The 12,940-nt window shown below is 38.3% G+C and overlaps 2 protein-coding genes across 3 annotated transcripts in view; one reads left to right on the forward strand and one right to left on the reverse strand.

The window, feature by feature from the left end:
• The window catches only part of snphb (syntaphilin b), a 1,167,912-nt gene that overhangs the window by 886,270 nt on the left and 268,702 nt on the right, over positions 1 to 12,940 (reverse strand). The window lies entirely within an intron of this gene.
• Positions 1 to 12,940, forward strand: part of LOC103384745 (vitamin D3 receptor A) — a 51,242-nt gene that overhangs the window by 33,574 nt on the left and 4,728 nt on the right. The window contains exons 5-10 of the mRNA XM_008318391.3: positions 4,506 to 4,521; positions 7,097 to 7,281; positions 9,658 to 9,757; positions 10,178 to 10,355; positions 12,084 to 12,235; positions 12,817 to 12,933. Of these exons, the coding sequence (XP_008316613.1) occupies positions 4,506 to 4,521; positions 7,097 to 7,281; positions 9,658 to 9,757; positions 10,178 to 10,355; positions 12,084 to 12,235; positions 12,817 to 12,933 (748 nt within the window). The remainder of the gene's footprint in view (positions 1 to 4,505; positions 4,522 to 7,096; positions 7,282 to 9,657; positions 9,758 to 10,177; positions 10,356 to 12,083; positions 12,236 to 12,816; positions 12,934 to 12,940) is intronic.

Raw genomic sequence — 12,940 nt, forward strand, 5'->3', positions numbered from 1 at the left:
ATCTGCTGGTTTTAAAAATGCACCGATGTTTTGGAATCAGACTTGAAACTAATAATGACTAAATGCTGCTTGTGGTTTAATGTGTTTGGAGTTACTCATGGCATAGTTTACCTTGGTACGTGAGGTACGGCAGCTGATCTGATGCTGCTTCTGGATCAGTGCACCAGATTTCCAGTGTTTCCCAGGGGAGCTTCAAAGACTAAGGGCTTTTTTGTCCTTTGCATATGTGCATCTTATTCCAAGTTCACAGACATTTATTTCTGTAACAAATGTAAGTAAAACTGACCATAGCTCGTGACACTTTGATATCCAGCATTGTCATCAGTGAATGGGAGGAACAACTGAATATAGTTGTCCTTTTTTAAGCACCTAATAACATGTTTTTATAGCCAGCGCCCCATTTTAACACATTTTCTTCATTTTATTTTGCCATTAAGTCAGTTAAAAGATGTTGATACAGTTAATGTTCCTTCACTGCCTTTGTGCATTTTTTTCTCAGCTGTATTATTTAAACACAGTGTTTAAAGTCAATTGACTAAAAGTACCTCACTCAGGGAAATATCTGGTTTACTCCGGCTGTTTGTTTTGCTGAGATCATTGTCTTAATTATATTTCTCATACACCTATTATAATCCTTCCATTTGCACCTGATACTTAGATTTTAGTTTCCTGCTTACGTTGTATTTCATTTGATATTAAAGACATTCAGGAAGAAGCTGTATTCTGGTGTAAACTGATCTGATTGGGTATAAGAAGACAGACAGTACTGTCTATGCATAGGGCTGGCCCTGCCATATGGCATAGTGCCCAGGGTCAATTGCTTGCTGCAAATAATAGACTATTTATTTTTGCCCTTGTTCTGCGAGATGGGAGCTTCTAATATTTCTGCAGTTTCGATTTTGACAATCAGAGCATAGCAAAAACAAAACAGTCCACTGACAGTATCATTTACCTTTTTAAAGTGCGGCGTTACACATCTGTGCCACGTTGCTTATGCATACAGTACCAGTTTAAAACAGCCCTGACGTGCTGTGAAAGGAGAATGAGCCATCAGCGTGCTCCACGCTAACACACGATGACACCTTGTCTCAACACATCAGTAATGACTAACGCAGAGGCGTATCATTAACGTACACGTCGGCAAATTAGCACATTATATGCAGTAATTATTCCTCCTCCTCACGGCTTCACACTTGTGTAAGTGTACACAAGTGTGTTGCTTTTTATTTTAATAGAAATAACACACAAAGTGGAGAGAGGAAGGAAGGAAACCTGGGAACAACCATGAGGTGGTTGTGGTTGAAGTCCTATATTTATTATCATTATGTGTTTTTTTAAATTAGCTGCTTAATTATTTTAAAACAAAGAAACGAATTTAAGACACAGAGTCTCATTTTCATTTCTATGCTAGCCTCTATTTCATTTAATTCTTTTTTATTTTAAGTTTTGTTTTTAAAATGTCATTGAAAAAAACATGCCCTACATGGCAGTGGATGAAAGCATTGACTTTTTAGATATTTCAAGGATAAACCGAACCAAAAAAATACATAAACCAAAGCACAGATTTAAGAGTGAAGACTTGGTTTTGTAAATGGTTAGTAATTTAGTCATGATGGTTATGTTTGTGTGTATGGGGGGAAAATGACAACAGTCATGTTAACCACATGCAGCCACATGACACAGGAATGTCTGTGATTCACCGAGAAAAGAAAAGTGTTTCTTCGGAAAGGAAGAAGGAGACAGTCTTCCAACAGGGTCCAGTCCAATACAGCCTCTCTCTTCACGCAGCCAGTTTATATGGTGAATGAAAGCCACTGTGTTCCAACAGCATCACACAGACTAGGACTGAGAGATGATTCACTAACACCTTATAACAACAAATAACACCTAAAAATGGTGCCGTTGTATTACTCATTATCTGACATTTGTATCTTAAGAATTTAATTTAATTCTGATACATTTCGACCATTATTTGTTGGTTTGTTTGTTTTTTTAAATTAATAATCTCTGCTTCTTGTTAATTTAACCCGATGGCTTTGTTTAGACATTTGTGCCTTCTTGCCTGTGATTTTGTGAAGGCACTCATTTTAACTCTGTGCAATACTGGATTTAATATATGAAAATATAAAGTGATATTTGTTAAATGTATTATTTATTTTAAACATCGAAATAAAAGGTGAAATTTAATTCATACAAACTACTACTACAATATTTGACTCAGTGTATTACTATTAAAAATAAATCTATCGGTCGGTCATGATTGGGATTATACCTTTCACTTAATTTTTTTGCACATTGTATTACATCATTGTATTTTTATTGATTGGCATGAGTTAACCTGTTAGTAAACATGAGAATATTGAACAAGAGTGTTAATTTACAATGTTTTCACATCCAGTTGCCTAACAGAACTCTTCAACCTTGACCATGACCTGGATGACTGAGAATCTTCATAGACATATACAATTATTGTTTTTCTTATCAGTTAAAATACAAATTAGCACGTTTCCACAGACATCAGAAGATGGTGATAATAAAGAAAAATCACAAAGGCAAACTCTTTACTCCAAAAAGGACTACAATGGTGATTGAATACTCCATGTCATGTAATAAACAGCCTGTACTTTCCTGCTGGAGCCTTAAAGAAGGCTTTGTCCAATTTTTAACTTGGTCTCTTTCTCTGAGCAGTAAATCTGAAATTCACGCTGATGACACATTAACACAACCCAGAGTTTAGATAAAATAACCTTGCATTTTTCTAAACTTAACATATTTTATACTTTGTTTATTGCTTTGAACAAATGAAATCAAGTACAACAGGACAATGGTATGGTGTTAGTATAAATGTATGCACTTCCCAAAAAATTGGGGAATTGGAATTGTTGTAGCTTCAGCAATATTAGAGTTTTAGATGAGTGTATCTGAGAAAGAGAGAGAGAGAGTTGTGTGTTTAGTAGGCACTTTAATGTCAGTTCTGTTTACCAGTGATAAGGGCAGTGCCAAGAAAATGGCAATTTGTGTATAAATGTGTGTGTGTGTGTGTGTGTGTGTGTTGGTCGGTTGCCTCATTTAACTGCTTGCGTGGGTGCATTGATTTCAGGTTTAGATTGATGGTGGATACAATTTTCAACACACTGTCCTTCATTCATTCATGCTCATTGTACTTCCTGTATGTAGCGATGGAATGTCAAAGTCCTTCTGTGTTTTGCACTGGCATTTCATAAAAGCCAGAGGCTGCAGTTGAAGAGAACTATGCAAAAAAAGAAGTGAAGGGAGTGGGATTTGAATAACCGTGTGTATAACCGTGTAATCAACTGGTGGTTTGTGGGTAAGAAGAGTTCACCAATTCATGCACCTCTCTATATTTAATGCTCATGTTAATTTAGAAGTATATATTTGGCAAGTTTTTGGAGCTGTTTATTTTCTTCTTTTTTTTTAAACCATATTAACTCTCAATTCTGCTGTGAATAGTTACTGCTGTGGAAATAGTTCCAAAAGCTTTCCATTATCCATTTATCCGAGATTGACCGACATGTGGACATTTAGAACTCACACTGATATAAAATGAATAAAAAGCCCTGCCAACTTGAAAGATGTATATTGACTGATCCATCAGCCCAGTATCTTCCTCCTACATCATCCTGCACTTTTAGAATTACACTAGCTGTGCCCTGATGACTACCTGACCTGAATTCACCCCATGAAAATCACACACACAGCAGTGGAAAATAAATCCTGGCCCTGCACCAAGTCCAGCTTGAACAGTACAGTATGTCACCTCTGTGTTAGCTGCCGCCATTGGATTATAATGCGATCCAGACTGGTTAATAACTAAACCTTCTGTGAACCTCTAGGCTCTGCAGCACTTCTCAAAGCCTTTCTCTTTGTCCCGGTGCCATTACTGGTGCTTACCAAACTCACATAAATGTATTATTTTTCAACCACCCCTGATGTTTGCCTTTCTCTCTGTCGTCTTTTCTTCGTTCCTTTCTGCCATTCAGGCCACCACATTACCACATCCATTCAGTCTCTGCCTGAACAGCAAACTTTGTTTGGTAAACTTCTTTGCCGCTGCCAAACACTGTGGGGTGGTCAAGATGTTCCTTTGATTGCCTGTTGTTTTTTGTGTGGACTCCTGTCTTAATGTTGCCATCGTGGCTGGAAACTGGCTGGTTCAAAGATGTCCCAGCCTTAGAATAGCTAATTCAGCAGTATGTGCCAAAACCCAGACCAAATTGGGCCCATTCATGTTCTGGCTACATTTTTGGACGCACTCACCACAAGGAGTGGTGCTGGCTCTGGACTGGATGGCCATTGGTGTGGAGCCCAAGCCTAATTAATGATGGTGGTTTAAAAGAGATGAAAGCTGAGCAAACCCTTTGGTTGTAGCTTAACAGCCTGGCTTTTAAAGTTGCCATTTTAGGCTTGTCTTACCAAAAGTTGTTGTTGTCTGCATCACCAACATCGTGCGCTTATGTAACTGCACTTGTGTGGTTGCAGTGCAGGGTGCAATCACTGAATGTCCACTTCACTTGTATTTATATATAGTTGTTTACAACCCTGAGTAAAGCAACCAGTATTTAGCAGGCGGGGAATGACTCATCCCTGCCATCTCAATTAGCAGCAACAGTAAAGCATGTATTTAATGTATTTGTTCCTTTTAGCTAAGTCTGCACTCATAACACTGTTATGATAGAATGTGCTGTATAAAACACTGCAGTAATCTAGCTCTGAATAGTTGCAACAGCAGATTAACAAGGCAGTACTTAAGTGTATGCAAACCTTTATATTAGGATGCATACGACCGTTGAGATTAGATTAACCCATGAAAACTGTGACGCACCTTTGCTCTTTATTCACAGCAAACACAACACACCCCATTAAACCATATAAAACTGGTACTCAGTTAAATATCTGCCAGATAGTCCGGTTTGTTTTTGGGCCTTAGTAGATATGTACATTCTACATACAAAGAGGGGAAAAAAACAGTCGAAGAGGCTTTTTTTCAAAGCCTTGTGAATTCCTCTGTCTGTCTGAAATCACCATCCAGTTTTCTGGGCTGACCGAATATAACTATATATACAAACTGAATGATTTGTACCACACTGTTGAAATGTAACAATCTCCGACACTGGCACTATTAAGGTGATGTGATGGCAGAAGGTTTGGTTTAATTTCTGCATCAATCATTTGATGTACCTGTAGTCACATAATCTGGAGTCATAAGCTGTTAAGACATATGACTTTAATGTCTATAATGAAAAGTTGCATACAAGATGTACTCAGAGATTTGTTTCACTACCAGTGTCACATTATAAAGCTTCTGAGCCACGTATGTTTCATAGAATGCCTCCAGGCTTCAGTTTGTAATTCAAGGTTTCCTCTTTCACACTATGGCCTCTCTGCTGTACACAGCCAGATGAACGTATCCTAAAAGAAAAATATGGTTGTGCAGGAAATGGCATGTGTGACTCATGCCAGAATGAATCAGAATATCTTACAGAACACAGTGGTGTAAAATGGCCTCTACAATGTTGAAGCTCAGATTAATGGCAGCTGCCTGCCTTGTGTAGGGCTAGTAAAAGGCCTATAACATGCCAGGCATGGAAAAGACCCACTTTCTGGGATACAGTCACATGAGCTGTGAGTTTAAAGGTGCATTTCAGCAAGGGAGGGAAGCTAAGACTGTTGTTTATGTCGGAGGGAAGATTAGGAACCCCATGAAGTTCCACACATGTGCATAGCATTGAATCTTCTGTAATGTAAATTTTATTTACAAATATTTTCACAGCAGCACTGCCACTTTTACATCAATGTGTCATTCCCCATTTACTGCTACAGATTTTAGGCTTAAAGCCAATGGGTTAGGGCTTTAGGAGACACAGGCTTATTACAGCTCCGGAACCCTAAATAAATGAAATGAAAATAACTATCAATGTCTGCATAAAAAGGTGGATGTAATGTAATGTAACAGGCATAGAGGGCTGTTGTGATTATTATACCAACAGGGTAAAACTTTGCTTCAAGTCATAATTCACATTGACCTACAGCCCATCTAGCCAAGAACAGACGCAACGAAAGCGACACGTGATCTGTTCGTCTCTTATACAGCTCTGACTGCAGCATGAATAAAGCAGAGATAAGAGACCATAATGTCTGTCAGCTGCATTAAAGGCAGCAGACGTGACAGACCTGCTCTGCTTGCCTTAAAGAGATGCATGCTTCAAGCTAAAACAGAGAATGCAATATTTAGATTTCAACTCCCACAGAGAGTTATTTTTATGTCATTTTTTATAGTATTTTACTCCACCCAAATATGGATGATTAGTTCAAGAAATATTTTTGGATATCCTTCTCAAGCTGCATACAAACACTCAGTGATAACTTCCTCTCCAGTGGGCTGCTCTTCCTTCAGTGTATTGTATTTTTCAGTTTCACTCTTTAATGTTAGTGTTCAAAATTCAGCCTGGGGGCCAGTTACAACACATGAATAGGTTAAATAGGGACTGTGGCTTCCTTTTAGGGTTTTAAAGGCCCAGTGTCCTTTTCCAGGAGAATTTTTCATTGAACTTTGTAGGTGTGTGGACTCATTTCAAGCTATTTTCTGTTGTGCTAATTTAGTTAACTTTGAACAAATCAATCTGATATATTGTTGGCTTTATCTTCTGTATTTTTCTTTGTCTGAACTAACCACTGAATCCATCTCTGTGTATCAGAGGTTATGGGTTTCCTTTGGTAAATGAGTAGAAGTGCACACTGCAGTAAAGCAGCTTAAATTGTAGTTTCTTCATTATTAGAATTGGGGCAAATATTGATGATTAGTAATGGAGCAGGGTATTATCCAAATGTTGCCCTCCACTTCCACTAAACTACACCACTAGTTTAATACCTGTGGGTGGGCTACCTAAAAATGCCAAATGGTTAAATGCTTTGCAGAAACGATCAAAACACCTGTTCATAATTGTTGGGTTTACAATATTGACATTGACCTAGAATGTCTTTTTTTATTGTTCTGCTATGACATGGGCTTTTTTTCTACATGATTATTCACACACATAATAAACTCTGTCAATATATCTTTTCCCTTCAATCCCAGTCATCCTGACAGATGAAGAGGTTCAAAGAAAGAAGGACATGATTTTGAAGAGGAAGGAGGAGGAGGCTGCCCGCGAGGCGATGAAGCCGAGGCTGAATGATGAACAAGCTCGGATAATTTCCTCTCTGGTGGAGGCTCACCACAAGACCTATGATGCCTCCTATTCTGATTTCTCTCGCTTCAGGGTTAGTCCATTTCCTCTCTTTTTTTAAACCACAATCACATTGTCCTTGATGTGGCCAGAACTGCTTTGTTCTCTACTAAGAATGTGGGTGGAGGAGGTCGTAGTGTCGCGCAGGCTCAACGTCTGGACACAATATAAATCACTCCAGTTCAAGCACAGTTCACTGTTCTTGTTTCATTAGCTGATATTGACATGTTGTCACTTTGTGACCGAGTGTCAGGAAACAAATGTTACCTTTTAAGTGAGTGACTTCACACTCTGTGTTGCTGCATGTAAATACGCTGCACTACGCATGGGTTACTGACCTTGATCATGATTGATTTTAAGACCACACCTTTCACAGTCACAGCCAAATACACTTGGTTTTCCTCAGGTTCCCGATGAACTTTGAAATACTTCCCACGTCAAATGTATTTTGTCAATTTGTCCTGCGAGTTATTCTGGGTAGACCCTAACAATGAGTCAATTAAATAAACTTTCACTTTATTTTGGACTATATTTAAATTGTTTACCTGCCTCTTAGTTTGATTGGAAATGTGAAACTGGACCCAAAGACAGTGCATGCAGTGAAAGGAAGTAGTAACAGCTCCTCTCTTTAACATCTCAAATATATCTCTCTCTCTTCTCATAGAAACCTAATTTGATTTAATTATTAATCAATCACTCTTAATTAAATCTGCTTAAAGAGCTCATGACCAGGTGATATCAGCTATAAATACAGCATTGAATGCAGGAAACCCACGTCTATAATTTTTATAATTTTCAGTGTAAAAACGGTTGAGTTGAGTGTAAAAACGGTTGAATTAATTCACAGCCAGAGCGATGATTCAACAGTTTAAAAAAAGGAGAAAAAATTGCAATATTAAACCTTTTTCACTCAGAGTATTTGTTTAAAGAGTAGATAAGAGATTGTGTCTGACTTTCTTTTTCTGGGAAACTTGCATTTTTGTGCCTCTAGAGTTTAAGCCTCTGATTTATTAAATTAACCTGCTGTCAAGAATAAGGTGTCACGTGACCTGAAAGGTCATTAGGGAAAATCAAAGAAACTGCGCTCATCAAACACTCCACACGCAGTCTGACATCAAAGTCCATTTACAATCCACTTCTGTCACATGATCTTGCTGTTTTTTTTACCATTCTGGTCATGTGACACCTTAGCGTTCACCCATCATCAAAGAGGTCACATGACACAACGTAATATATTTACTGCTACTTACCAAGTATTTAATGAGAAAATGTAATGGTATTTGACTGGGTGTGTGATTAGTGTCCAAGGTTTTATGGATTGAAATGACATTCACTGGGTGTCAGAGTGAAGTGAAGCAGAACCACTATTGTCATTTTGGGGTGGCTGTAAATTACATCTGTAACCACAATATTATATTTACTTCACACAAACATGTCAGCAGCTTCAACAACATGGCCTGGGTGTGTTTTTAATTTGCTTGACGACAGTAACACATGTGACCACAGGAGCCCCACCACCAGAAAGTGACGTTTTCACTCGTGTCACAATGTGATACGGCAGATGACTTTCTCTCTGTAGACCACAACAACTGGGTCATGTCATAAAAGGAGATGGATGATGGGTCTGTGATCTATAAATGACAAGCTTGGTTCTGTGCGGCAGACTCCTATAATTATACGCAACCAAAATATTTCAGCCGTTGAGTTTGAAACTGGAGCACTTGCACTGCACACTGTAGTTAATGTAAATGGAGTGAATCGGCCAGCCTTACAATGGCATGTAGGCAAACTGATAAACAGTGTATTGCTTTTGGTTCCAAAAGTCAGGAGTTCACACCGACTAGAGGGCGCTGACCTTTCGCGGGTGGGTGTGAAGCAAGCATTTGATTTAATTTTAATATTGTCCTTATTCATACAGCCAGTGTGTAAATTCCAGAGAATTGTGTGATTTAACATGCTCTGACCATTGACAATGGCAGCTCTGTAGGAATTACAGTGTTTATTCACAATTCTTTGGAGTTTTATAGCAACAGCTTTGGATGTGTCTGTATGGGGTCAGAGGGGGGCTCCATAATAATCCTATCTACAAAATGGAGCACTCCTTGTGGAGCAGAAGTGTTTCAGTCTCGTAGAACCTCTGAGAAAGTTTTTTTGAAAGTAATACATACTTAAATGAAGGTATATGGCTTTATATGTTAAATAAAACTTTTCCAGAAAACCTAGATCTCTCAGGTAGACATCAGGACAAAAGTGTAAACATTTTCTATGATTTTTAACAACTTGCCTTCACAGTTTTTGTGAGAATCAGTATTAGTTTCTATGGTGTAGGCATCAGTGTGCTGGATCTGTATGTATTTTATGTTTAAGGCATTCATCGTTTTTTCCATTTCTTTTTTTCTGTTCTGTTCAGCCTCCAGTGCGTGAAGGTCCTGTAACACGCAGTGCCAGCAGAGCGGCCTCTCTTCACTCTCTATCTGATGCGTCCTCTGACTCATTCAACCACTCTCCAGGTGAGTCCTTCTGCTCAATTTCATTCTTCATTCAGGGTTTTTCTCAGAACAGATTTGTAGATTTTAGAGAAAGTGCTTTAATTTGTGTTCTCATCTCTTATCTGTCCTTGTCTGCTACATGATTAATATAATAATAGTTTGGAATAACACAAATCTCTTCACCTTATTTTAGATACAAGGCGATAAGCACATGTTTATGCAAGCTGGCAATACAGCATTGAACTAATTAATTTTTTAAATATTTTTTTACCATTGGCCTTTATCTATGTCATGTCCTGTAAACCTTACCTAACCTAAAGTTTCTAAAGATTGTAGAAGCTAATGACCCGGTGAGCAGGACGACATTAAAATGTCAGTTTGTTCAAAGGTAAGGACATCTTTGTGCTCATCGTTCTTTTCTCACATTCACACCTAAAACAGAGTCAGTGGAGACCAAGATGAACTTCAGCAACTTGTTAATGATGTACCAGGATGGTGCCAGCAGTCCAGACTCCAGCGAGGAAGACACTAAGTTATCCATGTTGCCCCATCTGGCTGATCTGGTCTCCTACAGCATCCAGAAAGTCATTGGTTTTGCCAAGATGATTCCAGGTTTCAGGTACAAATCCTTTGTTTAGATCAGCAAGTATTTCCTTTAAAGGAAGTTGATATCCATTTTAAATTAAAAAAAATGTGGCTAATATACTGCACTAAATAAGCTGAGGACTGATTAATATTGTCTTCTGTGAGCCACCATCAAGATGCACAGTAATGACTTACATCTACTGAGTCCATGAAGCACAATTTTATGTAATACTGTTTTCTCAACATTATTCCCTGTTATTGATTAATCAGGATTAATTGAAACTTTAAAACAGCTATGACCATGTGTAAGTCTGTTCCAGTCACGTTTTTCCTGCAACAAAACAAGCAGCTTGAATGAGATCTGCTGCCCACATGTACGCAGCACATTATTGGACGAGGTTTGATGCTATTTGTGGCTGCAAACAAACTAACGAGCCCCTCCAAGAACAGGCTGAACAGTCTCTAGCTTTATAAACACGCAGAGCAGAGAAACAGCGCTATAAAATGACAGTGTTTTAAAGAACAGGTGATGAACACATTTATTATAAACTACCCTAACTAATAGAAATAAAGCTGCCCTGAATACGAGCTGCCACCCTGCAGTGTTGTTTTTTTCGATATAATGTTTTTTTACCACGGCAAAATAATGAAAATATTGGAAGTTAAAAAAACATTTACCATGAAAGAATACCACAATATAGTGAAACACTTGCAGAATACGTGAAGAGAATACTGTATACACTGTATATAGCGTGGAGAGATTGGCAGAAAGTAATAAATTAATTTTAAAAAAGTAAATAAAGAGAGAGACACTTTTACAAAGCACTTTATATCTATTAACAAGGCGCTGTACTGCTCTATACGCACACGCCTTACTATATCTTTAAAATAATGGTGGTGTAAAAGCTGCAGCAGAGTACTAGTGGCATTTGAGTATTTTCTTACTCAGAGTTTGTAAAAACAGAATATAAACCTTGGTTGAAATCAGGTATTATACTGTAGAAGTATTCAGTATCAGGAATGTTTCCAAGGACATTTGGTCTCCTGTTTCTTTCTGATGCCACATTGCATCGGTGACTTGCAGCTTTATTTAGTCAATACATGGAGCTGTGAACAGGTCGGTTGAACTGAAAAAAAGTGTCAACAGCCTGTCCTTTGTCAACAGAGTATTTATTTGCCAATTTGTAAAACTACATTTTGATAGTTGCAAACACATGTTTGCTAGAGATACTAGATTCCGATTGTTATGTAAATGTGCTTCTTCATGTTGTTTGTGTGTTTAAGAGATGTTGTCACACATAACATTGGAGTAGAGAGTGTTGCTACAGTAACTTATTCTGTATGCATGCGGTGCTTGTTAGCCTTTTCTTTTCACTTAGAAACACACACACTTTTACACACAGTGAGGGTGTTAAACTACAATGTCTTGTCATTAAATATCTTTTATTAGTTAAATGGACATTTATAGCAGAGAGATAAAAGGTTTGTGTGTATATCTCCATCTGTTACACGTTTGAAAGTAAGTACTAGAATTAAAGGGGAATTTATACCACTTTATAATAATATATTAGCCATTTTATTGTCAATGATGTCAAACACCTGTTTCTCTGTGCTACAGCCTCTCTTTATTTCGCCTTAGTTACACATGACACAGTCATACTGAATGGACACACTTGTCCTGCTCTTTGCTGCGTTTTCTTGGTTTCCTATTGCTTTTGATTGCTCCATATGAATCAAATCTGTGACTGCACACATTTTTCAGAGAGCTGACAGCTGAAGACCAGATCGCTCTGCTAAAATCAAGTGCCATTGAGATCATCATGCTGCGTTCCAACCAGTCGTTCAGCCTGGAGGACATGTCCTGGAGCTGCGGAGGACCTGATTTCAAATACTGCATCAGTGATGTCACTAAAGGTGAGTTGGAGTTGGTTTAAATTCTTCAGCTTTGTTTTCACACATTTGCATGTTTCTCCTCTGGTTGTTTGAACATCTCTGGGTATAATTTTCTTTTTTGTTTACAAAGTCCTCCTAAAGTCTTCATATAGTACATGCACATTATTGACTAAACATAGCTGTGCACACACAAATACACACTGTCCAAGAGAGAGAAGTGCCTGTTGTTACAGCTGATGACACAGCTGTGATGTCTTTTCCCTCCACTGTATATATTTGAGTTTTACAAGCATGGGCCTCACACTGCTTTACTATGCACACTTGCACATTACTGTGAGGTTTCTGACTTTAGATGTTTTCATAGAAGCAGTAAAGCAGCCACAAATTCACAACTTACTCTGCAATGATTTAGTCCAAAATGCAAAACTGGGGGCAATGTTCTCTGTAAAGGATGTCTGAGTACACTGGAAAAGCAATGATTCCTCTTTGGAGCTCACTGCTGAATTAACGTTTTTATGCATAGGTCAATAGAAACACACCACGTTTTTCTGCACTGTGTTTGTAACTTTTCCCCTCTCTGTTTTCTCTGTGTCTCTGTGTAGCTGGTCACACTCTGGAGCTGCTGGAGCCGCTGGTGAAGTTCCAGGTTGGTCTAAAGAAGCTCAACCTGCATGAAGAGGAACATGTGCTGCTGATGGCCATCTGCCTGCTCTCCCCAGGTACTGT

Source organism: Cynoglossus semilaevis, chromosome 10 (assembly GCF_000523025.1).
Source record: "Cynoglossus semilaevis isolate Cse_v1.0 chromosome 10, Cse_v1.0, whole genome shotgun sequence".
In the NCBI taxonomy this organism is placed as follows: Eukaryota; Metazoa; Chordata; class Actinopteri; order Pleuronectiformes; family Cynoglossidae; genus Cynoglossus; species Cynoglossus semilaevis.